Below are 24,895 nucleotides of genomic sequence, written 5' to 3'. Positions count from 1 at the left end.
ATCCTTGTAAGAACCCGAGGCAGGGAGCCGGAAGCCCCACTGGCGCATCCAACCGCAGCCCCATCCCATGCCTCTGTCCCCATGAGCGGCTGCTGGGGTCCATGGGACAGTGGGAACAGTGAGTTACAGGGGTGTTTGGGAGAGCTTAGGGGCTCTTTTCTCCCCTCACCACTCTATCTCCACAGGGAAGTACCTGGTGAGCTGTTAAGCCCGCAGAAGCTGACCAGCGTTGCTGGCCCCGGCTCTGCACTGCATCATGGTGCTCACTGACTGCTTCCTGCCCTCCTGCTGGCCCCGGGGGCTCCCTACCTGGCCTCCCCTGAGGCCCTGACTCCATGGAGAGGATCCCCGTACTCAATTTGGCTGAGCCTGAGATCCACTCCTGCTCACACCAACTCCCATGCAGGTCCTCGACCTTTTGATGTTCTTTACATAAACACTCTATTTTCTAATAAAATAAATAACAAGACTTTTCCTGCACCAGGAAGTTTCCTTCACATTTCCAGAGAGGAGAGGAAGAATAGACAGATGGGTAGCAGAGATCTAAAGTTCCTAATGATCTTACCACCACCCCTCCACCCTTACCTAGCCAGTGCAGGGTGATATTGAGGTGAAAAAAGCCAGATATGAACACCCTGAACCCTATGGATACCTCCAGTCCCGTGGGCTGGTGAAAGAGAACATGGACTACAGGAACCTGGTGGGGGATGCCTGAAAGACTTCCTAAGCAGAGGGCATTATAAACGGGGCTTTGAGGTTTGAGTAGAAGTTTTCAGGCTGGCATGGACATGCCAAGCAGAATAATATGAGTTGGCATCCCAGGGGGTGGGCACAGGAGGTGCAAAGACCTCGAGGCAGGATTCCTTTGCAAACCACACACAGCCCTGTGGGGCCAAAAGAAAATGGTGCAAAAAGCAATTAGTGTGAGGCAGCGAACAGCCCACAAACACTGACCGAGGACTTGCAGCCACCTACTGCTGTGAGCAAAACAAAGCTCTTGGAAGCCGTGAGGCTGTGAAGCTGAAAAGACAGGGTTTAGAGCCAGCGGCTGTGTGACTGAGCCAGTAATGAGCTCCCCAGGCCTCATCTGTAACCCAGCTCACTAGGTGCTTGTGAGGAGGTCACATACTTTGAAGAGTGCCTGGTACAGAGTAAGCACTCCAGAAGTCCTGGTGTTCTCGTATTTACTGGGGGTCCCCGGGGGGAAGGTGGGGACCTAAGTGCAGGTGGGCAAGGGGTGGCCTGAGGGAGGGCCAGAACAAGTGAGGTAGCCAGCATACTGCGGTGGGGAGCAGGTCTGAGCTTGATGGAAAGTCCTGGGTCCGGGTGGACATGTGGGGATCCTGGGTACCTGACCCTGAAGGCCATGGAGATCCCAGGGATGGCACCAGTGCACATACCTTGCTGCCTCCAGCAGGACTTTAGAGCCAGTACAGGTGGGTCCTTCCCCTCACAGGCCCTCGACTCCTCAGCTGCAGGTTCATAGCCCACACTCACCCTAGGTTCCCTAAGTCATGAGTCCCATAAATAAGCTAGAATCATATGTCACAGCCTGTGGGATTGTCCCCTCCCTCCATTTGCACACGTGCATACATGAGTACGCGTATTCTCAGTGGCTTTGAGCCCTCCAGAACAGTCCCTTTGCTAGTCCTGTATGGCTGAAAGGCTGCGGTGCCACATGCACGCTGTGGAGCAGAGCGTGAGGAGACACTGATGTTAATCACGGCTCTGGGCATTATCTGGGTTTGGGTTCTGGCCCATCTGATAAGAAGCAGGAAAATGGTACCTCCTGGTGGCTTTCATTTGCTTTCCTTGGGTCACAAGTGAGGCTGGGCAACCTTTAAATCACGTTGGGCATTTCTGGGTGCGGCCTCTTAAGTGCCCGGACATCCAGAACTGGTGTGACAGGTGCCTATGTGGGAGGGTGAGTCCCAGGGGGGAAGGTGGGATCCCCATTTAAGTGGCCAACCCCAGGCAGGCGGCCCTGTCATTTGGTGATTTACAATGCCCTGGTCTTCTACACCGTGGAGGCCTCCAAACAAAGCAATTAGGAGACCAGCCAGAGGCCACCCCCAGTAGGTGAATGGCCTGAGATATTTTTTTTTTTAATTGAGGTGACATTCACATAACAGAAAGTTAATGATTTAAACAATTCAGGGACTTTCCTGGTGGTCCAGTAGCTAAAAACACAGGGCTCCCAGTGCAGGGTCCTGGGTCTGAGAACTAGGTCCCACATGCCACAGTGAAAAGATCCCTCCCGCAGCCCAATAAATAAATAAAACAATATTTTTTTTAAATACAAAAGAATTTAGTGCCAGATAGCACAACCACAATGTTGTCAACTGTCCCCTCTAGTTCTGGAACATTCCAAACACACCAAAAGGAAATCCATTCCCATTAGCTGCCACTCCCCATTCCCTCCAGGCCCTGGTACCTACTAATCTGCTCTCTGACTCTAGAGATTTGCCTGTTCTGGACATTTCATGTAAGTGGGTTCATACACGAGGCGGTTTCTTTCACTCAGCATCATGAAGTCGCTCAGTTGTGTCCGACTCTTTGCAACCCCATGGACTGTAGCCCACCAGGCTCCTCTGTCCATGGGATTCTCCGGGCAAGAGTACTGGAGTGGGTTGCCATTGCCTTCTCCAGGGAATCTTCCCAACCCAGGGATTGAACCCGGGTCTCCTGCATTCCAGGCAGACACTGTAACCTCTGAGCCACCAGGGAAGCCCATTGTAGCATGTGTCACTGCTTTCTTCTTTGTTGTGGCTCAATAATATTCCAGATTGTTTTCATCCACTCATCCTTTGATGGACACGGGTTGTCTCCACCTTTTGGTGATTGTCTTGTTCTACTATAAACAGGGTGTACACCTGTTTGAACACCTGTTTTTTATTTTTAGCGGGGTGGATACCTAGGAGTGGAATTAAATTCCTGGGTCATATGATAATTCTAGTCTGTATTTGAACTCAAGCCCTCCAGCCCCACGGTTCTACCCTGGCTGTAATAAGAGACTCCAACTTCCTACCAGGCCGGCCAGCCAGGCTGGGAGAGCCTGGTCAGCTCCCAGGGCCCACACATTTGGGGAGGGGAAGTTGGGGAGAGGGATGACACAGGAAGGGGGCCCTTGCCTGATGTGGAGGGGGATGGGCAGAGGCACACCCACCAGATCTGTTGTCTGATTAAGCTCTCCTACCCGGCTCTTGTGCAGAAGGAAATGGCAACCCACTCCAGTATTCTTGCCTGGAGAGTCTCATGGACTGAGAGGCGTGGGGGACTACTGTCCAGGGGGTCCCAAAGAGTCGGACAGGACTAAAGCTAAAGCGACTGACCATGCACACACACGGGGCTTGTGAACGCAGGAAACCCGAGGGGCCCCATCCTTTAAAGAGGAACTTTAAACCAGGAAACCTCAAGGGGTTCCATAGTTCAAAGGTTTGTCATCGCGAAAAAGTGCAAGAGCTAGGGTCTCTGTGGCCCAAAAGTGTTAGTCACTCAGTTGTGTCCGATTCTTTGCGACGCCATGGACTGAAGCCCATCAGGCTCCTCTGTCTAAGGACTTCTCCAGGCAAGAATACCGGATTGGGTAGCCGTTTCCTTCTCCAGGAGATCTTCCCGACCCAGGGATCTGATGCCCCCATTTGAGGCAGACATTTAATGTCATCGCTCTTCAACTCCCGCAGAGTAGCTCATGCAGTTGCTCTGTGCTGACCTTGCTCCCCAGACCTGTCCCAGCTGGACGAGCCCGGGTGTAGTTCCTCCATTTTACAGATGAGGAAACTGAAGTGCAGCCAGGACCTGCTCCTCTTCCTCCTAGGGAGAAAATCGCGATGGGGGAGGAAGTAGAGGATGGCTTGAATCACCACCTGGCTTACACCTGTGGACTGGAGCTCTCCTCCGCAACCCGACCCATCTAATGTGCCAACACCAGAAAGTTCTAGACACTCAAACGCAGCACAGGCAGGGTTCGCATCTTGGCCAGCCCCAACCTCAAGAATCTTCCAATGCCAGCCCGCGGCACCCGGACGTCTGGGGGCTCCGGATAGATTATGGAGTTCTGAAATATTGTAACCCCTTGAAGAGCCACTGGGATCAACTCGCCTCCTTGCTCCCCCCCACCCCCTCGACACACACACCCTCTTAATAATTTCTTATCGAACACATGTTGGACCAATCCTGGGGCCCTTTGCCAGAGATAGGAAGGCGCCTCTTGCGTATCTCCAGCCTCGGAATGCTCACTCTCTGGCTCCAGGCTCCCTCAAATGGGGTCTGGGGCCAGGATAGGGTCGGGGGAGGTTAGAAGCCGCGGGGTTGGCGCGATCCGGCCAGTGGAGGGACAGGGGCGGGGCCGGGGAGGGAAGGGGCGGGGCCGGCCGGAAAACCAACCCGGCCCTCCTGGAACGCGGTTCAGCTAGGGTGTGGGGTCCGGCCGGAGGCTTGAAGCCTGGAAGGGCGGGGCCTCGCGCTTAAGTGAAACTCTTCCTCCTGCTCCGGAGCAGGATAAGGGGTCGGAGGCTGGACGGTTGTCTAGGGGTAAGTACTGGGGCCCCTGAGGATCTAGTGGAACTCTGATGGAGGGGCGGAGTCGGGGCTCTAGGGAAACCTGGACTGGTCCCTGGGGTCGCGGTATCCCGCTGCGTGTACCCTGAAGTGTGGTGGTGGTTTAGTCGCTAAGTCGTGACCAACTCTTGCGATCCCATGGGGGCGGATCCCATGGGGGGAGATCCTGGAGCCCCGGGTCTCAATAACCCTGTTGCCCTCACCCATCGGTAATAGTAGTCGCCTGCTTCCCACGGCCGAATCAGTCCTGGCCTCGAAGGAAGCCTCATTCACGCCTGGGCAATGGCGGGACACCGAGGCCCCTGATCCTGTAAGTGTCCCGTTGCAGCCGTGGTGCACAAAGTGAAGCCACCCTGGACCCCCACCTCCCGCCTTCCTCTTAGGACAGAGTGGGAACCGAACGAAGAGTGGAGTGCGCTTTGTACACGCTGGCCATTACTATTACTGTTATCGTTATTGTTGAGATTGTTAGCACGCTGATTGGGAGGGTCTGTGCAGAAACAGCAACAGCCTTGCCAGGCGCTGCACCTGGTTCCCGCGTGGGACCCCAGCTCACAGTTGCCTTTGGGATTCATTCAGGTCCTGGTCATTCAGGCCTAATTCATTCAGGTCAGCCAGTGCCTGGCTATATAGCTTGCTTCTGATTGCTCCTGCTCTCTGAATGCACCTCAGTGTCCCCTCTGTGGGGCAGCAAAATGACCTAGCTTCCACGAGGATGCCTGAGCGGTTAGCCTGCAAAAGCTTTTATGGTGGGGGCGCTTCTGGCCACTGAAAGACCTCAAGCAACTGACTTGTATGTCTCTGAGCCTTGGCTTCCCTGTATGTCAAGTGGGGCTCATGATGTGGAACTGTGGTGAAGGTGAAATAAGAGCAGCAGCCAAACTGTGGGGCCACAGAAAGCTAGCCATCCCCATGAATATATTAGTAACTATAATTATTACATTGCATCATTAGCCATCTTTATGGCTTCTCCACCAACTTTCCCTCTGGGCCCGATTTTTTTTTTTATGGCCACTTTTCAGATGGAGAAACTGAGGACCTGTTCCCCTTCCCCCCGACCCTCTACCCCGGCCTCTCCTGCCCCTTCTCCCTGCTGCTGCTAAGTCACTTCAGTCGTGTCCGACTCTGTGCAACCCCATAGATGGCAGCCCACCAGGCTCCCCCATCCCTGGGTTTCTCCAGGCAAGAACACTGGAGTGGGTTGCCATTTCCTTCTCCAATGCATGAAAGTGAAAAGTGAAAGTGAAGTCGCTCAGTCGTGTCCGACTCCCAGCGACCCCATGGACTGCAGCCTACCAGGCTCCTCCGTCCATGGGATTTTCCAGGCAAGAGTACTGGAGTGGGGTGCCATCGCCTTCTCCACTCCCTCTCCCTACCCCTACCCTTATCCCCTATCCCTTGGGCCAGGGCCTCCTTGTCCAAATCTGGAATTCAGGACCCAGGGGAAGTTTGCTGGATTTGGAACTCGCCCTGGGGCCACATGGGCTTCCCCTGGTGGCTCAGATGGTGAAGAATCTGCCTGCCATGTAGGAGACTTTGTTTTGATCCCTGGGTCAGGAAGATCCCCTAGAGAAGGGAATGGCTACCCACTCCAGTATTCTTGCCTGGAGAATCCCATGGACAGAGGAGCCTGGTGGGCTACAGTCCATGGGTCTCAAAGAGTCTGACACTGAGCGACTAGCCACACACTTCCAACTGGGGCCGCAGCTTTCTCCCACAGCCCTGTCTGTTCCCAAGGTGGCCGCCAGCATTGGTGGTATAATGGTGAGTATAGCTGCCTTCCCAGGTGGCCACCATGCCAGACAGGTCTGAAGAGTCCAGAGGAAGAGGTGTGGCCCCTGCGTCAGGCTACTGGGCCCCCACCTCTTAGCTGCGTGTGTGAACAGCTCATGTTTGCACAGCCCAGCCCAGACACCCTCCCTTCACCTCTCCCTCAGCCCAGAGTGTGAAGATTGATCCCTAACAACAGAGTGTGAAGATTGATCCTCTGGGTGTAGGGGAGGGGCCACACACCTCTGAGGAGGGGCCTTGGAGCTTCTCTCCTCCAAGCCAGACCGTGGGGAATCCAGACAAGCCGGCTTGGCCCAGGGACCCTAGGGCTGGGCTGGGTTAGCCCAAGGGGAGGAGATAAGGTGTCACTGAGTCTTCTTTTCCTGCCAATGGCCTCTGAGGCTCAGAGTGGGACAATAGTTTGCCCTCCAGCCCCCATGACCCCAGGAGGATGCACTGTGGTCCCTCCACCTGATGGGAATCTGGTTCAGCTTGATTGACCCCCATGATAGGGAAACTCACTACCAACATCACAAACTAAAGGAGATCCCACCAGGTGGTGGTTAAAGGCAGGGAATGGGCTACCACTTAACCTCCCTTGAATGAGTTCCTTGACCTCTCTGTGTTTCAGTTCTCCTAGGAAACGAAATGACGCTAACGTAGCCCTACCCCAGCGCAGGTGCGCAATGCAGGTGGAAAGGCTGCCTGCAAGACCTGCATGTTAACTCTATCTTTGATTATGTTCTCATTCATGACATTTATTGATCGTTGCATGCGAGAAATTAACAAGGCCCGGAAAAGGGCCCTGACCTAGTTTGAGAGTCCTTCAGAAGGTTCCCAGGGGTTCAGTTTCCATATCAGCCCTGGATCATGGGAAGAGTTGAAGCCTTGATCTGTGATGCATGGCCTGCCTCCCCCAGCCTCAGTTTTCCCATTGAAGAAATGAGCCCAGAGATGCCCTTTGTGGCTTATCCGGGGGCAGGGCTGGCATTTAATCAGGGGCCTATGTCCAGCCTCAGAATCCTTCCTGGGCTCATCCCAGATACCCCGGGCAGTTTCTGCAGCAGGTGAGGGCTGGCTCATTCAATGAGTCATCCATTAGGAGCCCTGGGACCTGGAAACAGGACTCAAGGGTCTAAAGGGCATGTGTTGCCCCCTCCCACCCTTTCTTCCACACCCAGGGGTTCACCAGAGTGAATGTTGGGCGTATATTTGCATAAAACCCACTCATACAGCTGGTAAGCAATGTCAGCTCATAATGAGCCATTCTTAGAAATTATCTTTACTGGGCTTTCGCTCCTTTTTATTCCTGTTTACAAAAGCAACCCATGGTTCTTGTAAAAAGGGACCAGCCTATCATTGCTGGAAGGCCAAACTGGTATGAACCAGTGAGGGGTCACCCACAGTCCAGGTGGTCAGTGTTCAAATTCCAGCAGCCTGGCCTCTGGTAAGTGGATGCCCTCTCTGTGCTCACCTGATCCCCCACCCCCAGGAACTGGGACCTCCCTGGGAGGCTCACTGAGAGCTACAGAGGCCCATCCACAGGCCAGCGATTCGCACCCTTTCCTGCAAGCGCCCCCGACTCCCATCCTTGGGATTTCCTGGAAAATTGTCTTAATCGCTACTTCTGTCCCCTATTAGCCCATCGCCTCCCTGACAACGGTAACAGTGGTTTGTCTCCCTCGACTTGGCTGGGTGCCTAGAACCTAGAGTAGGGCCTGGTATACATACACTGGGTGTTCACCTCAGAGCTGACCAGATGTGACTAGTGTGCAAGTCATATCAATAGCTGGTGCTGCTCTAATATTGTTACTGTTGGCACTATGTTGGCACTTCATAACTGTGTGTGTGACTTGGAGGAAAAGTCACCGCTTGGTCCTCTAGCCTCTCCCAGGGCTCAGAGGGCTATATATACAAATCGGGTTCTCCTGTCACCCCAGAATGTTTCAGGTCCCCATCCCCATACAGATGCCAGCTGAGGGTTGTTGGGGAGAGGAGGAACAAGGAAAGCCCCAGTGGCTGATATTTAGCACGGGCTGAGGGTAACCATGAGTGGTCAGCTGACACCAGGCGGCTTTAGAGAGGGGATGCTGAGGCCTGGAGTGGGAAGGGACAGCTGTTTGCCCAGTCTGCAGATGGCCAGTAGCAGCTGGGTCAGGCTTTCCTACTCCCAGGGGCCACCATGGCAGCTTCCGAAGCATCAGCTTTCTTGGTCCTCACACCTGCTGGGTGTGAGGGGACTGAGCCCTCATGTTCCTGACTTAAAAACGGAGCCCAGGGCCTGGGCTGTTTGGGAGCACCCGGGACCGGAGGGTAGGAAGTGGGGCAGGTGGCTGTGTGTCTGACAGGTCTGGAGAAGGACCCGGGATTCACCCTCTTCAAACCTCAGTACTCTCATCTGCAAGTTGGGAGTCTCGTGTGGGAAATCACCTTGACATGACCTCCAAGTTGGCGCCAGGCACGCCTTCACCATCTGTGAACTAGTGCCGGGTGGGGCTGCGGGGCTGGCCCAGACCCCCAAGGATGCTAACCTGGATGGTGTGGCATTCTCACTTCCCCACGTGTCCCAGGGCTTCGCTGGTGGCTCAGACAGTAAAGGATCTGCCTGCAGTGTAGGATACCTGGTTTCAATCCCTGGGTTGGGAAGATCCCCCGGAGCAGGGCATGGCTACCCACTCCAGTATTCTTACCTGGAGAATCTTCATGGACAGAGGAGCCTGGCAGGCCACAGTCCATGGGGTGGCAAAGAGTCGGACACGACTGAGTGACTAAGCACGTGTGTCTCAGCCTCTCTGTCTTCCTGGCCTCCCAAGGGACAGTGACAAGAACAGGTGAGGAGAATAGAGGTGCCTGGACCCACACATGCCCGGACCTTGCCACACCTTGGCTGCCGCTTGGGGGTGTAGACAGAGGATGGGGGCTACAGCACTGTTACCAGTGAGAGGGTAACAGGCAGGAAGGCCAGCAGTGTCCAAACGGAGGAGATAGGCTGCAAATGTCAGACATTTTTCTCTATCTTAAGCGACAGAAGGAAACAAACTAGCGATATTTTTTCCTTCTCTGCTGCGGCTGCCGCTGGTAAGTCGCCTCAGTCACGTCCGACTCTGTGCGACCCCATAGACGGCAGCCCACTAGGCTCCTCTATCCCTGGGATTCTCCCGGCAAGAACACTGGAGTGGGTTGCCATTTCCTTCTCCAATGCATGAAAGTGAAAAGCGAAAGTGAAGTCACTCAGTCGTGCCCGACTCTTAGTGACCCCATGGACTGGAGCCTACCAGGCTCCTCCATCCATGGGATTTTCCAGGCAAGAGTACTGGAGTGGGGTGCCATTGCCTTCTCCATACAAATTTAAAAGGAGGTTTCTCTTAAAATACTGTGTTGCCATAATGACACCTGGTTTCACCTGAAGTTAACAAGTTTTCAAACCTTGAGTTAACCGATGTATTTTTCTTATGAAAATGTTTGTCTTAAGCTATGTTAATGTCATTCACCCCAGACTCTGCCTTCAATTCGGTTTGCCTAATGGCTCAGAACCTACTTGACAAACCAGTGTGTTAGACATTGTCCCCTAATCTATGTAAAGGAAACTATTTGTATGGTAATCTGCCCTTCTACAAGATTCAAGTCAATCCTTTTACGGCCCAGGATGACTCATCTGGTGCCAAGATTATTCCAAAATACATCTTATGGATGAGGGGCCTGGTGCCATTCTGAATTTTAAGACATTTCTTTCTTTAATTAACAGACTGCTAGTGACTATATAACATCCAGCTGAAGACTAGCAGGGGGATCCTCTTTCTGCCCCCTTCTGATGCCTATGTCAGAAGCTTTCTCTATCTCCTTTATACTTTAATAAAACTTTATTACACAGAAGCTCTGAGCGATCAAGCCTTGTTTCTGGCCCCGGATTAAATTCTTCTCCTCCGGAGGCCAAGAATCCAGGCATCTTTTCATGGTTCAACAACAACCTTTCACCAGTGGGGGTTCCTAATTAATTCTGCTGAGTGATTGGCCTCTTTTGCACATCTAGTGTCTCATGAATTTTCAATAAGTTATTAACAAGAAGTACTGTGTATGTATATATGCAATGAATCAATACTGTTCAGTGAGCATGTCTCTTGGTGCCTCGGGGCTGTTTAGTGGCTGGTCCATATCATATTCATTATGATAACATGCATATTCATTAGGGCTTCCCTGGTGGCTCAGTTGGTAAAGAACCCACTGGCAATGCAAGAGACCCAGGTTTGATCCCTGGGTAGAAAAGATCCCCTGGAGAAGGAAATGGCAGCCCACTCCAGTATTCTTGCCTGGAGAATCCCATGGACAGAGGGGCCTGATGGGCTGCAGTCCTTGGGGTCGCAAACAGTCGAATACAATTATGATAATATGCATATTCATTAATGCATAACAAATGCACCTTGCAACTCTTAATTGTTGCCTTATAACTATTTCATGTCTTATAAATACTGAGTGTCTCCTGTATAGTTAGTGGTCATTCATATTTAACACTTCCTGCTCATTAAATACACCGTGAATCTATTTCAGTGCCAGGAATATTTGGCCCTTTCACATGTTAAGAAGGAGTCAGGGATATTCAGTGCTTCTTGGTCCTGCCCCCTTGGCTCCACGGTTGGGCTTGCTGATTTACCAGGACTGAATCACTGCATCCTCTAGGGTCCTGAGTAGGGAACGGTGACAGTCGTTGTCTGCCATGGGGTTAGGCTGAAACGACACGCAAGGAAATAGCCGATACGGGAATTATCATTAGTATTTTTGCCCATACAACAAACAGCAGCAAGTGTCACCTGGGGACTGAGCTGTGAGTGCCTAGACGCTGGGCCCCATTTCTGGGACTCCATGTTGGCTGGGGAAATAAACAGGAAAGAAGCGAGTAGATTTGTCCAGTGGTGGAGCCAAGGTGGGGTGGTTTAGTTGGGAGGCCAGGGCCTCTCTAAGGAGATAATGTTGGACGGAGGCCTGAAGATCAAGGAGAACCAGGGGGAAGAGCAGGAGGGAAGGGCATCTGAAGTGGAAGGTGCAAAGGCTCTGTGGCAGGGTCAAGCCTGGGTTTTGAGTGCGTGTGTGTTTAGTCGCTCGGTTGTGTCCCACTCTTGGTGACCCCATGGACTCTGGGGCCCACCAGGCTCCTCTGTCCATGGAATTCTCTAGGCAAGAATACTGGAGTGGGTTGCCATTTCCTTCTCCAGGGGATCTTCCCGACTCAGGGATCGAACCTCGGTCTCCTGCACAGCAGGCAGATTCTTTACAGTCTGAGCCACCAGAGGTTGTGTGTAGCTGGAGTGGAGGAGAAGGGGCAGAGGTCATGGGCGGGGGGAGAAGGGGGTTGAGAGCACCCAAGAGAGGGGAGCATTATCGATTCAGTGGACGTGAATTTGAGCAAACTCCGGGAGATGGTGCAGGACAGGGAACCCTGGTGTGCTGCAGTCCGTGGGGTCACCAAGGTCTAGACACGGCTGAGCGACTGAACAGCAAGAGGCAGAGGCCATGGGTCTCAGTCAGGGGGAACAAGAGGCTTTGCCGTGTGCAGTGGAATAAGCAGGCTCTGGGTGATGGTGAACTTGCAGTGGTGCATGGAAGGCAAACAGCCCCCGGCAGGATTGGCTGGTATTGCAGTGTGGGGTTGGGTGATGGGCCTTGAGAGTCAGCCTGGACATCACTGCTATCACTCTCTACATAGTGGCACTATGAGCTAGAGGGAGGAGGCCCTGCCAAGTGCAAGCAATAGACTGATGTGTTCATCCATCAGATACCCGGGGGGTCTTCCTGGTGTACCTGCCATCGTGTGCCAAAGGCTCTTGCCCAGACCCTGTACCTGGGTCACTTGCTGTCCCATAACATCCCCTTGTGAAAGGCTCAGAGACCTCCCACATTTTCTTCTGCCTGGTCCATTCTTCTCTTTCCCCCACATCCAGGTTTCAATTTGTTTTCTTTTTTTTGGCTACGCTGCGCTGCATACAGGATCTTAATTCCCTGACCAGGGACTGAACCCATGCCCCCTGCAGTGGAAGCACAGCCTCTGAACCACTCCACCTCCGGGGAAGACTCAGGTTCTAAATTTTGATTACTCCCTTCATCCTGTTTGCTGAACTCACCCACATCCCTGAACCCTGCCAGCCAGCCCCTATCCAGATCCCCAAATTCTTGCTGCCCTGACCTCTAACTGGGGCCCTGATTGCACTTCCCCGCTCAGCAGCCACAGGGAACATCTTCAAAGCATAACTCAGTCTCTGTCCCTCCCCTGCTCACACACCCTCCATGGCTCCTCACCGGCAACACAAGAGCTGTTTCCAGGCCCCATTTCCTGCTCCTCCCCCTGCCATCCTTGGCAACCCTGCCTTCATCTTCCCCCTCCTCCTCCTCCTCCTCCGCTTCAGCCACACCACTTCCTGCCTCTCCCTTCAAAAACCTGAAGTTGTGCCTACCTCAGGGCCTTGGTACTTGCTGCGCCCTCTGCCTAGAATGTCCTCCTCCCAGGGCTCTGCCCACGTGATTTCCCTTCATCCTTAAGGGAATCCGCAGGCTGGTCCGGTCCCTTCCCTGCCACGGATCCCTTTGTCTTTGACAGCATTTAACACGGTTGCAACTAAAAGAACCACCTCGTGTGCTGATATCATAAGAGAGGGGCTGACTTGGGCGTGGCTGTGTCCCCAGCATCTTGCACATAGTAGGTGCAGAGTAAATACTCTGTGGCCCACAAGTCAGTGCAACAAGTGAAACAACAGGATTACTGCCTATTCCTAGGTTCACTCACCAGTCCCCCCCACCCGCTCCCTCCTTCCCCCCAGCATGCCCCACCTGCTCACCAGGTTCTCAGTCCTACATCAGATGTTTAGCACATGGGTTCCTTGTGACAGATTCTGGAGGGACGTCCAGGTGGGAACTACAGGGTTCCCACCCATCTGGATTCTGTGTTCCAATCCTGCCTTATGCTAAGCCTCATTATCCCCATCTGTAAGTAGGGGTTCTGGGGGCATTAAAGGATCCAGGACCATGAGCCAAGGTTACTGAGGTTGTCCCCGCATAGTCAGTGTATGCCAAGCCCTCTGCTACTTAATATAGAAAGTGACCCATTGTGTGTTTATAGGGCAAGGCATGTTCTCAGTACTTCCCTCTGCTAGCAAGGAAATAGATGCCCCAGAGGAAGTGCCTCACCAAGTTCAACTCTGAGCAAAGAGGGACCCTTCAACAAGGAATCGGGCCTCTCTGCTCACATACCTTTCATGGCTCTCTATTACCCCCAGGAAAGAACCCCACTACTCAGTTTGGCATTCAAGGTCTTTATGGGGTCTGGCCCCAGCTCTTAGCCTCAGAAATCAACCCCTCTCCAAATTCTGCTTTTCAACCAAATAAACCACATGATTTTTCTTTCTCTTCCTTGCTTTTGCAAGGAAGTCTGCAATAGTCTGTTTTCTTTCTCTTCCTTGCTTTTGCATTCACCCTCCTATCTGAACGCCCTTGGTGAACTCATATGCGTCCTACAAAACCTCAGCCTCAATACCCCAATCCATTCTTCTGGCCCAGACCTGAAACCACAGGTGTCTGGATTTGTCTCCCCAAGTCTGAGAGCTTCTGGAGGGCCAGGCCCAGGGCTGAGGCTTCTCAGTTCCTCCAGAATCTGTTTGTTGAATGAATGAATGTTTCATACGTGTGCTTTGGGGTAAGAGACTACAACACCCTTCTTAGGACTGAAGAACTTGGAGACAAAGTGGGTTTCTGCGGCAATGCAAGTCACCTGCTGGGCCACCTTAGGATGACTCTCTGAGCTTCACTTCCCCAGCTATGGAGTGAGGGTGGGGATTCTCCCAGAGTTATTCAGACCCCCAGACTTCAAAGTGAGCAGCTATTTCGGTTTCCACAAGTCCGGTCCTTCCCAGTCTGGAGAGGGTAGACAGCAGAATTTTGGGGTGGGGTGAAGGGTCAGAGAATTGAAAGCAGGCCTGAGAGGAACTTCTCACCAAGAAGGACTTCTCACCCAGCCCCCCAACAAAGGTCCCAGAATTGCTGCATAGCTGCTTGGAGGAAGTAATACCAAGGGATTCCCCAACTGGGCCCCTAAGACCCAGTCTTTCCCACAGTAGGTGTGAGGTCATTACCTCTTTAAGAAAGTAAAGCCTATAAGGGGAGATTGGGGACCACGTGGGGTACCATCCACTGAGATACCCAGCAAGGTATTCTGGATCAGTGAATCCCCAGTACTCTCAGCCTGACTTAAAGGGAGCCCCAGGGGTTCTTTTTTATGCCAATCTGGATGTGGGATGTTGTGAGTTCGGAAATATTTCCTGCTTGAAGTTTCAAGGGGCCATGAGTCAGCACTGAGGGTGACCTTGGTGGATGAAAAAGGGAAGGAGAACTGGGGTGCATTAATAGAGGTCTAGTGTAGGGAGAAGGGGAAATGAACTTCCATCCCCTCCCCTGCTCCCAACCTGAACTCTCAGATCCCAGTCAGGAGACTCACAGAGACTGGGAGATGGAGTCTCTGTAAGCTCCCTCCATTTTAAGAAGAGATCTGGCAAGAAAAAGTTGGGAATGCAGGTAGCCAACAAAGAGTGAATGTTTCATATGCAAAGAGTTCTTACAAGTAAAGAGGAAAGAAAGTGCAAGGAAAAGAACAAGCATTAATGGAATTAATTAGAACCAAATGACCACCCTCAAGAGGTTCTCTTTTGCCCGGACACTGATCCCTGTAATATGAGCCACTTAGTCATTTTATCCCTTCTCATTCCTTCCCCCTTCCCAATGCCCAGGTTTGGCTGAATTGTTTTTCTTGTTTAGTGGCTAAGTTGTGTCTGACTCTTTTCTGACCCCATAGACAGTAGCCTGTCAGGCTCCTCTGTCCGTGCAATTTCCCAGGCAAGAATACTGGAGTGGGTTGCCATTTTCTTCTCCAGGGGATCTTCCTGACCCAAGGATTGAACCCCTTTCTCCTGCATTAGCAGGTGGATTCTTTATCACTGAGCCACCAGGGAAGCCTGCTGAGTTGTAGGTATTCCTATTTCACTGAATTATTTTTCTTTGCTATGGGAACTAAACACATTCCCAGCTAAGGGATCTTTGGCCATTTAGGTTTGATTTTCTATTTAAATAGAAAAAAACACTAATAAATCTCAAATACTCCATCCAGGGAATTTATCTAAACCTATATCAAGGTTCTGTGTCCAGCCCTCATTCCCCTCTTTGAATCCATCCTCCTTTTCAATTCTCTATTCCGTTTCTTATTTATTTAAATAAGACCAGGATTTCTCAATCCTGACAACACTGACGTTTGGAACTGGATCATTCTCTGTTGTGGGGGCTGTCCTGTGACCTGTAGGATGTTCATTTAAGCAGCATCTCTGGCGTCCGCCCACTCCATGCCATTAGCAGCCCCATATCTCTACCCTCCCCCAATCATGACAACCAGAAATGTCCCCAGACATTGCCCAGTAAATATCCCCTGGGAGCAGAATAATCCCTGGTTGAAAACTGATTTAGACTGTAAATGAATTCACCCTCTGAATGAAGGTGTCTGAGTTAGAAGTTGGGGTCCCATGTGTCTTCCAGCATCTGTGCCTCTCTGGCCACCAGTGTCACCAAAGAACATTGTGACATCTCTCGTCTGATTTTTGGTGACTTGGGCTTTCTATTGCAGCTCCTGAGTTTTTTGCCCCCATCCTTGGAGCTCAGGAATCTGCCAGGTTTGCCTGAAACACTCCTTTCTTGTGGTCCACTCTGAACTCAGGCTCCTCTTCAGCTCAGGAAAATGTCCTTGGATTTGTTCATTCTTGCATCACATTTGTCATTTCCAAGATTGTGATATGTCCTTTTAGGACTCACAGACCTGCCCTCCAGATGATGAAACCACCCCTTCTCAGGCCGGGAGCCAAGCCGGGGACACACAGCAATAAGACAGGCTCTGTGCCACGAGCAGATAGGGTCCCTAGCTACTCAGACTCCACTGACTCATCCCCACCTCCAGGCCTTTGCACTTGCTGTTGCCTTCCCTGGTATCCTCCTGCCCTCCTCCCACATCCACCGACCTCAGCCATGCTGGCTCCTCTGTGCCATTCACATCCCACTTAAATGTCATCTCAAAGTCCACACTCCACACACACCAGACCCCATTTCCTCCCAAGTCATTTCACTGACGTTTTTATTTAGTGTTTATTCCCCCCTGGAGAGTGTGGGTCCCAGAGTGGCAGAGATGTTGAGGTAACCCATGCCTGTTCATCACTGGGTCCTCAGCTCCCAGGAGGTGCCTGGCACATAGGACAAGCACTAAATATTGGCTTGAATGAATGTATAAAGTCATTCTGAGAGTCTATATATACGTTGGTATGTTTGGCCACACTGTGGGGTTTCCAGGATCTTAGTTCTCCAACTGGGATTGTGCTCTTTGCAGTGGGAGCAAGTAGTCCCAACCAGTGGACCACCAGGGAAGTCCCAAGAGTCAATATTTTTTCAGAATCTTTGGCATTTGAGCATTCATTCATTCATTCAATACTCATTTACCGAACACCCACTATGCACGAAGCACAGTTCTGGGGGCTGGGGATAGAATGGTGAACAAGACCTTTCATGGAGCTCGTGTTCTGGTGGAGAAGATGGATGAAAAGCAGTACCTTTTTAAAGTTTTATCATGTATTTTAGGAGATGAAAGGGGCTTCCCTGGTAGCTCACCTGGTAAAGGATCGGCCTGCAATGCAAGAGACCCTGGTTCGATTCCTGAGTCAGGAAGAACTGCTGGAGAAAGGGTAGGTTGCCCACTCCAGTATTCTTGGGCTTCCCTGGTTGCTCAGGTGGTAAAGAATCTGCCTGCAATACCAGAGACCTGGATTTGATCCCTGGGTTGGGAAGATCCCCTAGACAAGGGAATGGCTACCCACTCCAGTATTCTGGCCTGGAGAATTCCACGGACTACATAGTCCATGGGGTCGCAAAGAGTGGGACACGACTGAGCAACTTTCACTTCACTTCAGAAGATGGAAAGCGCTGTGGAAGACAGAAAAAGTGGGCTGAGGTGGAGGATCAGGGGCTGCCAGTGAGACGATGTGTCCTGAGGAGGTGTTCCTGAGACGGGGACATTTGAGCAAAGACAGGAAGGGGGTGAGACAGGGAATGTGTGGAAATCTGGGGAATCAGGCAGAGGAGACAGCCTGCGCAGAGGTCCTAAGGCAGGACCATTTCTGAGGTCCTCAGCATGTTTGAGGTTAAAATCCCAATCACATTCTTACATAGGGTTAATTCCCATTTAATGCTGAAGCTCAGAGAGGTCAAGCTTCTTTCCCAAAGTCACACAGTAGAACTTGTAGAGTGGAGTCTGAGCCCTTTCTTGGGGACATACCTGGCCAGACAGTCCTTGGCTAGGCAGTGTGCAGAGATAATGATGGGCACATTGGGGAAACGACCTCATGGATCAGGGAAGGAAGCCCTGTCCCCAGCACCAGCACGCTTTTGTGGCTCTAGATAAGATGGGAAACTCTTGCTCTTAGGGAAGAGCTGGTTGAAGTTGCTTAGAGCTGGAGGGGCCTAGGAGGATCTGCTGACTGCCCTACGGTGTTTCAGGTGCCAAAGGGGAGAACGAGGGGACCTCAGACCAGCACGGACTTCCTGAAGCAATCTGAGGTAAATGCTGAGGTTCACATAGTCATTCAACAAACACTGGTCGAATGCCCACTAGGTGCCAGGTGCCAGGAGCTCTCCTCACACCCGCACAACCCAGTGACTTGGGGGTTGCTCACGTGTCTCCTTTATAGCTGAGGATACTAAGGCCCCAGATATGAAGGGCACACAGCCAGGGAGTGACGGAATTGGGATTGAAACCCAGGAATGTGGCTCCAGGGGGCAGTTTAAGCCAGTAAGCGTTTAATGGATCGGTAGGTCCTGCCTTGGGTCTAATTTAGCATTTTCATGCTGTTCATCTTCACATTTAGGGCCGGAACACAGCACAGATACCACCTTTTCAGACAAAAGGACATCAAGGGAGTCCAGGGAAGCCTGGGAAAGGATCTGAACAGGAGACCAAGGGCTCTGCATAGATATGGGAAAGGAACTCTTCTAGGAGGAGGGGTTTTGATGGATGAACAAGAGTTTGCCAGAAAGAAACTAAGTGAACTTACTTTTATTCATAAATTATTCATTCAGACACTCCTTGCTTCCCCTGTGTGTCTGCCTCATGCTGGGCAATGCCAGGACCCTCAAGGAGCCCTCAGGCTTAAGAAATCAAAGTCAGATACAGACACCCTCATGGAACCATGACTGAGCCAGAGAGGGCCATGGGACTAGAGGTGGTGAATAGGGAACCAGGACTCTTCCTGAGGGGTCAAAGAGGGCTTCCAGGAGAATGGATCATTTGAGCCCAGAGAATGGATCATTTGAGATGGGCTTTAGAAGAGAAACAGGAGTTTGCCAAAGAAGATAGCATTGTTTGAGACATGCTGAGCCTGAGAGGTCTGTGAAGAGCCAGGGCCCATGTTCATTCAGCTCAGTGTGTGTTAGTCCCTCAGTCACGTCTAACTCTTTGTGACCCCATGAACTAGAGCCCACCAGGCTCCGCTGATTATGAGATTCTCCAGGCAAGAATGCTGGTGTGGATTGCCACTCCCTTCTCCAGGAGATCTCCCTGACCCAGGGGTTGAACCTGAGTTTCCTGCTTTGGAAGAAATTCCTTATCAACTGAGCCATCAGGAAAGTCCATGCTCAGCTCACAGGACCATTAAAAATAGTCATGGGACTTCCCTGGTGGGCCAGGAGTTAAGACTCTGTGCTTCCACCACAGTGGGGAGCAGGTTCAACCCCTGGTGGGGGAACTAAGATCCCACATACAGTGCCCTGCTACCAGAATGTAGAATGAGTGATGGTTATATCAGAAGCTCAGAGCTTCCTGGAGGGGCAAGTGAAAAGGGAAGCAGAAAGGATCCCAGCAGCTCTCAGCTACTAAAAGGGGAGTTCTCTGTCTCTTTCTCTGGGAGGCTCCTGAGCCATCTCTGAGGCTGGAACATAAAGAGGTCCAGGTTGGATGTCGAGGATTCTGGGCACACTGAATCTAGGAGGCTCCCGTTGGCATCTCCGTGCCTGTTTTCTCTGTAAATATTGATCCCCAGTAGGCCCTGGGCAACAGTCAGAGCCAAATGGGGTACTGGAGGGGGTGGGGGGCAGGGGAATCTCGGGGTAGGTTTCAGCATTTTACCGACTTGAGCAACTGTAAGGCTGCAACCAGGCGCTGGCGTCCACAGGTAGCTCGGGAAAAGCGCTTGGCCCCTCTGGCACCTTCAGCGACTGTTATTGTCTGCAGGAGCTCCCCAGGGGTCTCCTCGGACCACTCCGGAACTCCGGTGGACCACAATGAGGTGTTCCCGTCCCCTGCGGAAAGAGGCGGGCCTGGCTCTGCTTCTAGCCACCTTCACCCTCCTTCTCTTAAGTCTGCACTGGTCACCACCCACCTGCCCCCACCTGAAGGAGCCGCCGCGCGCCCCCAAGGCTCCTGACTGGCCCTCACCGCACTTCCGCGCCCCGCCCGCCTCTTGCCGGCCCAACACCTCCTTGATGTCCCTGCCGGACTTCGCAGGGCAGCCGCCGCACATCCGCGACTTCCTGCTGTACAAACACTGCCGCGACTTCGCGTTGCTCCAGGAAGTGCCACCCGACAAGTGTGCGGACCCTGTCTTCCTGCTGTTAGTGATCAAGTCCTCGCCCAGCAATTACGAGCGCCGGGAGCTGGTCCGGCGCACGTGGGGCCGTGAGCGCCAGATTCTTGGTGTCCAGCTGCGCCGCCTCTTCCTGGTGGGCACCGACTCCAACCCGCTGGAGGCGCGAAAGGTCAACCGGCTGCTGGCCATGGAGGCGCGGACACACGAGGACATTCTGCAGTGGGATTTCTATGACACATTCTTCAACCTCACGCTCAAGCAGGTTGCCTGGGGGTGGTGGTGGGGGGAGGGGCGGGGGGGGCGGGGTGTCACCTACTTGGGGCCACCTGTCCTTCCTGCCCGAAGTTGCTACCATCTCCTCTGAGGGGTACTAGAGACCAGAATCCCCCTCACCCCCAGCCCCTCTACTGTCCTTATAGTGATCTGAAGTCTTCTTTATCCAGGAAAGGCAGGGAGAAAGGACAGTGTGGTATGAGCTTGCAAGCCTGGCTTTCCAAGCCTTGATGACCTGGGTTCAAACGTCTTATTTGCTGTTTGCCCTAGATGATCATTCACTTCTCTGTGCCTCAGTTTCCTCATCAAGGAAATGGGATATTAATTGGACTCATTCACCTCTGAGGGCTACAGTGAGGATTATATGAGGTTTTATTTATTTATTTATTTGGTGGTACAGCATGCAGGATCTTGATTTCCTCCATCTGGGATCAAACCTGCGCCTTCTGCAGTGGAAGCTCAGAGTCTTAACCACTGGACCGCCAGGGAAGTCCCTCAGATGATATTATATTTATAAAGTTCCTAGGCCAGTGCCAGGTAGGGTTTCCCAGGGGGAGCTAGTGGTAAAGAACTCACCTGCCAATGCAGGAAATGCAAGAGACCTGGCTTTGATCCCTGGCTCAGGAAGATCCCTTGGAGGAGGGCATGGCAACCCACTCCAGCATTCTTTCCAGAGAAATCCCATGGACTGAGGAGCCTGGTGGGCTGTAGTCCATCGGGTCGCAAAGAGTCGGACATGACTGAGCGACTTCCCACAGTGGGGAACACCAGACAGAGCACACTTTGTTTCTTTGTTCTGGTCTGAATCCCTCTGAGGCTCAGGTCTGTGCAGTAGATATTCAACACAGACCTTTCTGATGAAGAGAAACCATGAGAAGTCGAGGTCATCTTGCTCATGCTCAGAGGAGGAATTGAAGGCTCCAAGGACCCAACCAGCTTGGGGGGTAGGAGGGGTGGAGCAAGCTGAGTAGAGATCCAGGTTGAAAGAGACCCAGTGCAGATTCCTGCTCATAGTAAGTACAGAAAGGTCTGGGTTCAAGACCTTGAACAATACACCATCTCTGTTGTGTGACCTTACTCAAGGCACTTTCTCTGGAGAGCCTCTATTTTCTCATCTGTAAATGGGGTTGAAGACCACACCTGCTTCCTAAAATTGTATTAAGGATTCAAGGTAGGGCAGACACTGAGCAAGTACTGGCATGCAGCAATAGTTGTTACGAAGGTTACTAAAGCCAAGGTGGGCAGAGGACCCAGAACCTCTTAATGCAAAACATAACAGCCTGTGATGAACGTCAACTTGACAAACATGAATCCAGAGTCTATGAAGTGTTGACCCCCTCCTGGGTGCTGATGGCATATAGGAGAGACACAGCTCCCACCCAGGGGCAGTCCAGAGTCTGGTGGGGGAAGTACTGAAGCGTTAGTTGCTCAGTCATGTCTGACTCTTTGCAACTCCGTGAACTGAAGCCTGACAGGCTCCTCTGTCCATGGGATTCTCCAGGCAAGGATACTGAGGTAGGTAGTCATTAACTTCTGCAGGGGATCTTCCAGACCCAGGGATTGAACCTGGGTCTTCTGCATTGCAGGCAGATTCTTTACCATCTGAACCATGGTAGGGGAAGTAGATGTTATATAAGAATCATACAAGTAATTCTGTGATGGCAGTGCTTGGCAAGGCAGAGTGAGAAAGAATAGCAATAAATGTAAATAAGACAATTTTCAAGCACTTCTTGGTACATTCAGTTCAGTTCAGTCGCTCAGTCGTGTCCGACTCTTTGCAAACCCATGAATCACAGCACGCCAGGCCTCCCTGTCCATCAGCAACCCCCGGAGTTCACCCAGACTCACGTCCATCGAATCAGTGATGCCATCTAGCCATCTCATCCTCTGTCGTCCCCTTCTCCTCCTGCCCCTAATCCTTCCCAGCATCAGAGTCTTTTCCAATGAGTCAACTCTTCGCATGAGGTGGCCAAAGTACTGGAGTTTCAGCTTTAGCATCGTTCCTTCCAAAGAACACCCAGGGCTGATCTCCTTCAGAATGGACTGGTTGGATCTCCATGCAGTCCAAGGGACTCTCAAGAGTCTTCTCCAACACCACACTTCAAAAGCATCAATTCTTCGGCGCTCAGCCTTCTTCACAGTCCACCTCTCACATCCATACATGACCACAGGAAAAACCATAGCCTTGACTAGACGAACCTTTGTTAGCAAAGTAATATCTCTGCTTTTTAATATGCTATCTAGGTTGGTCATTACTTTTCTTCCAAGGAGTGAGTGTCTTTTAATTTCATGGCTGCACTCACCATCTGCAGTGATTTTGGAGCCCCAAAAAATAAAGTCTGACACTGTTTCCACTGTTTCCCCATCTATTTCCCATGAAGTGATGGGACATTACAAAGCATCATCTCTGAAGATCCCCAACACTCCAGGAGGTAGGTCTTATGACAAGTCCTGTCTGGGAAGTTGAAAACTGAGGCACCGAGAGGGGGCTGTTGGTTGCAAAGACCATCCCACAGAGTGAATTATTGAACCCAGGTTAGCCTGACTGGGGGCTACTGGGGTGGCCGATAGGGACCCAAAGCCGATAGCCCAGGCATCAAGCCCTCATGCCCTGTCTACCACCCCCCCACCCCACCCCCGATCCTTGCAGGTGCTCTTCCTACAGTGGCAGAAGACACGGTGCACCAATGCCAGCTTTTTGCTCAACGGGGATGACGACGTCTTTGCCCACACAGACAACATGGTCGCCTACCTACAGAGCCACAACCCTGACCACCACCTCTTTGTGGGCCACCTGATCCACGATGTGGGCCCCATCCGGATTCCATGGAGCAAGTACTACGTGCCAAAGGTGATCATGGAGGAGGAACACTACCCGCCCTACTGCGGGGGTGGTGGCTTCCTACTGTCCCGCTTCACGGCCACCGCCCTGCGCCACGCCTCCCGCACCCTGGACCTCTTCCCCATCGATGATGTCTTCCTGGGCATGTGCCTGAAGCAGGAGGGCCTGGAGCCTGCCTCACACAGTGGTATTCGCACAGCTGGTGTTCAGTCCCCTTCCAGCCGCCTGTCCTCCTTTGACCCCTGCTTCTACCGAGAGCTGTTGCTGGTGCACCGCTTCTTACCCTATGAGATGCTGCTCATGTGGGATGCACTGAGCCAGCCCAATGTCACCTGTGGCAGGCGGGGACAGGTCTACTGAGGTGGTGTCAATGCCCCCAGCCTTGAGGCTACTATCTCCATCCCTATGGAAAAGGCAGCATCTTCCATCCAGGAAGCTGAGACCTTTGTCCTCCTAAGTAGGCGGAGCTAGGAGGGTACTAGGGAGGGCTTGATGAGTGAATCATCTGGCCAGTGAACTCCTACACATCCTTCAAAACCTACCTGGTACTACCTAGACCATGTTCCATCTTCCTCCCTAGATTCTCAGCTGGAGGGACCATCTCTTTCCATGGCTGTTAAGGGCAGAAGCACTTCTGCTCAGGTCCCAGCTACTGCTGCTACATCCATTCCTTTTCAATGTCCCACCTCCTAGCCCTAACTTTCATCACGGGCTGAACCCTAAGCAGTGGCCAGCCGCTTCTCGGTCATGAACCTGCTGTGGTAGGTGAGTTCTGGCCATGGTTCAAGGCCAATTGAGAACTTCTGGGTCCACACATAGCTGAAGGGAGAGGGATTTTTCAGCTAGGGAGAGAGGGTTACTGTTCTCCATGCCTCTCCAGATCTTGGACCCCTCAGATGGTGGGAGGGGCCAGAAAGGCTGTGAACGTGACTGCCTCCTCCCTGTTTATGGCGTCAATCGCTCTAATAGTGGGAATATTGAGCAGCGGAGGGAGGTGGCTATCTGTCTCAGGCTATGGGAGCTCAGAGTTTCTGGTGTCCCTGGCAGGGCCCAGCACCCACATCTGTGCTCCCCAAGATTTCAGGGAAGAGTAATGAAGCCAGAGGGGTTCTCACTGGGTCCAAGTCCTGCATACACACTCTTTTGTGCCCAGAGAAGGGGGATATCCGGGTATTTGGGACGCCTAAGTTCCCAGTCTGGCCCCCACCCCAGTGTGTCTCTCCCACTGAGGAGATCCAAGTGAACTGGTGACCCCCCACCCTGCTACCCTCAAACAGGTGTCTGAAACGGGCTTCACAGGAATTGGGACGGTGGCAAGGGGGGTCTCACTGCAGAGAGCAGACCTCAGGGAATAAAATGTTTCACAAAAGAATTTGAGGTCTTTTGTTTTCACAGTCATTTACAAGTTTTAAATCAGATCAGTCTACATTCATCCTTAAAATCTTATTTCCAGAAGAAAATATACCCCAGTAAAAATAGGGCATGGATGAAGAAGAAGTTATAGACCTTCTGTCAGGCAGATCTCACGTTATCCCCCCACCTGCTCACACACCCTCCATGGCTCCCTATTGCCTTCAGCTTATATTGTTGCAGGAAGAGGGACACCTTCCAGGGTCTGAGAGTGAGCTCTTGTCTAACATTTGGAAAGGAACTGTCTGAGGAGACATGTGTGCTGACAAAGCAAGAGACTTTGTTGGGAAATGGCACCTGGGTGGAGAGCAGCAGGGTAAGGGAATGCTGGAGAACTGCTGTGCCATGTGGCTCACAGTCTCAGGTTTTATGGCGATGGGGTTAGTTCCCCATG

The 24,895-nt window shown here is 52.1% G+C and overlaps 2 protein-coding genes and 1 long non-coding RNA gene across 17 annotated transcripts in view; 2 read left to right on the top strand and 1 right to left on the bottom strand.

Moving 5' to 3' along the window:
* Window positions 1-469, top strand: part of FCHO1 (FCH and mu domain containing endocytic adaptor 1) — a 29,902-nt gene extending 29,433 nt beyond the window's left edge. For all 4 annotated transcript variants that reach the window (XM_086408482.1, XM_086408480.1, XM_086408483.1 and 1 more), the window contains one exon: window positions 186-469. In XM_086408482.1, coding sequence (XP_086264608.1) covers window positions 186-208 — 23 coding nt within the window. In that variant the 3' untranslated portion in view covers window positions 209-469. The remainder of the gene's footprint in view (window positions 1-185) is intronic.
* A 2,309-nt stretch (window positions 470-2,778) lies between these two features.
* LOC147368131 (uncharacterized) lies at window positions 2,779-4,270 on the bottom strand. The gene is made up of 3 exons (XR_015166507.1): window positions 4,137-4,270; window positions 3,713-3,813; window positions 2,779-2,914 (listed from the first exon to the last, which is right to left on the bottom strand). It is a non-coding gene; the product is annotated as an uncharacterized LOC147368131 (long non-coding RNA).
* Window positions 4,271-4,497: 227 nt separating this feature from the next.
* Window positions 4,498-24,463, top strand: B3GNT3 (UDP-GlcNAc:betaGal beta-1,3-N-acetylglucosaminyltransferase 3). Of its 12 annotated transcripts, XM_086408465.1 has the most exons (6): window positions 4,498-4,533; window positions 12,310-12,398; window positions 16,978-17,081; window positions 17,893-17,952; window positions 19,622-20,238; window positions 22,900-24,463. In XM_086408465.1, exons 5-6 carry the CDS (start codon window positions 19,672-19,674, stop codon window positions 23,449-23,451), a joined length of 1,119 nt encoding a protein of 372 aa, XP_086264591.1. In that variant the 5' UTR covers window positions 4,498-4,533; window positions 12,310-12,398; window positions 16,978-17,081; window positions 17,893-17,952; window positions 19,622-19,671; the 3' UTR covers window positions 23,452-24,463. The 12 variants fall into 12 exon arrangements, with proteins under 12 accessions (XP_086264591.1, XP_086264590.1, XP_086264595.1 ...); XM_086408464.1 differs by lacking the exon at window positions 12,310-12,398; XM_086408469.1 differs by lacking the exon at window positions 12,310-12,398 and having other exon boundaries at window positions 19,563-20,238.
* The last annotated feature ends 432 nt before the right edge of the window (window positions 24,464-24,895 follow it).

The sequence above is a fragment of the Bos grunniens genome, chromosome 7 (assembly GCF_055505025.1).
Source record: "Bos grunniens cultivar Pamir isolate PY7600 chromosome 7, Bosgru_T2T1.0, whole genome shotgun sequence".
NCBI lineage: Eukaryota > Metazoa > Chordata > Mammalia > Artiodactyla > Bovidae > Bos > Bos grunniens.
This window is presented reverse-complemented; position numbering and strand designations above follow the sequence as displayed.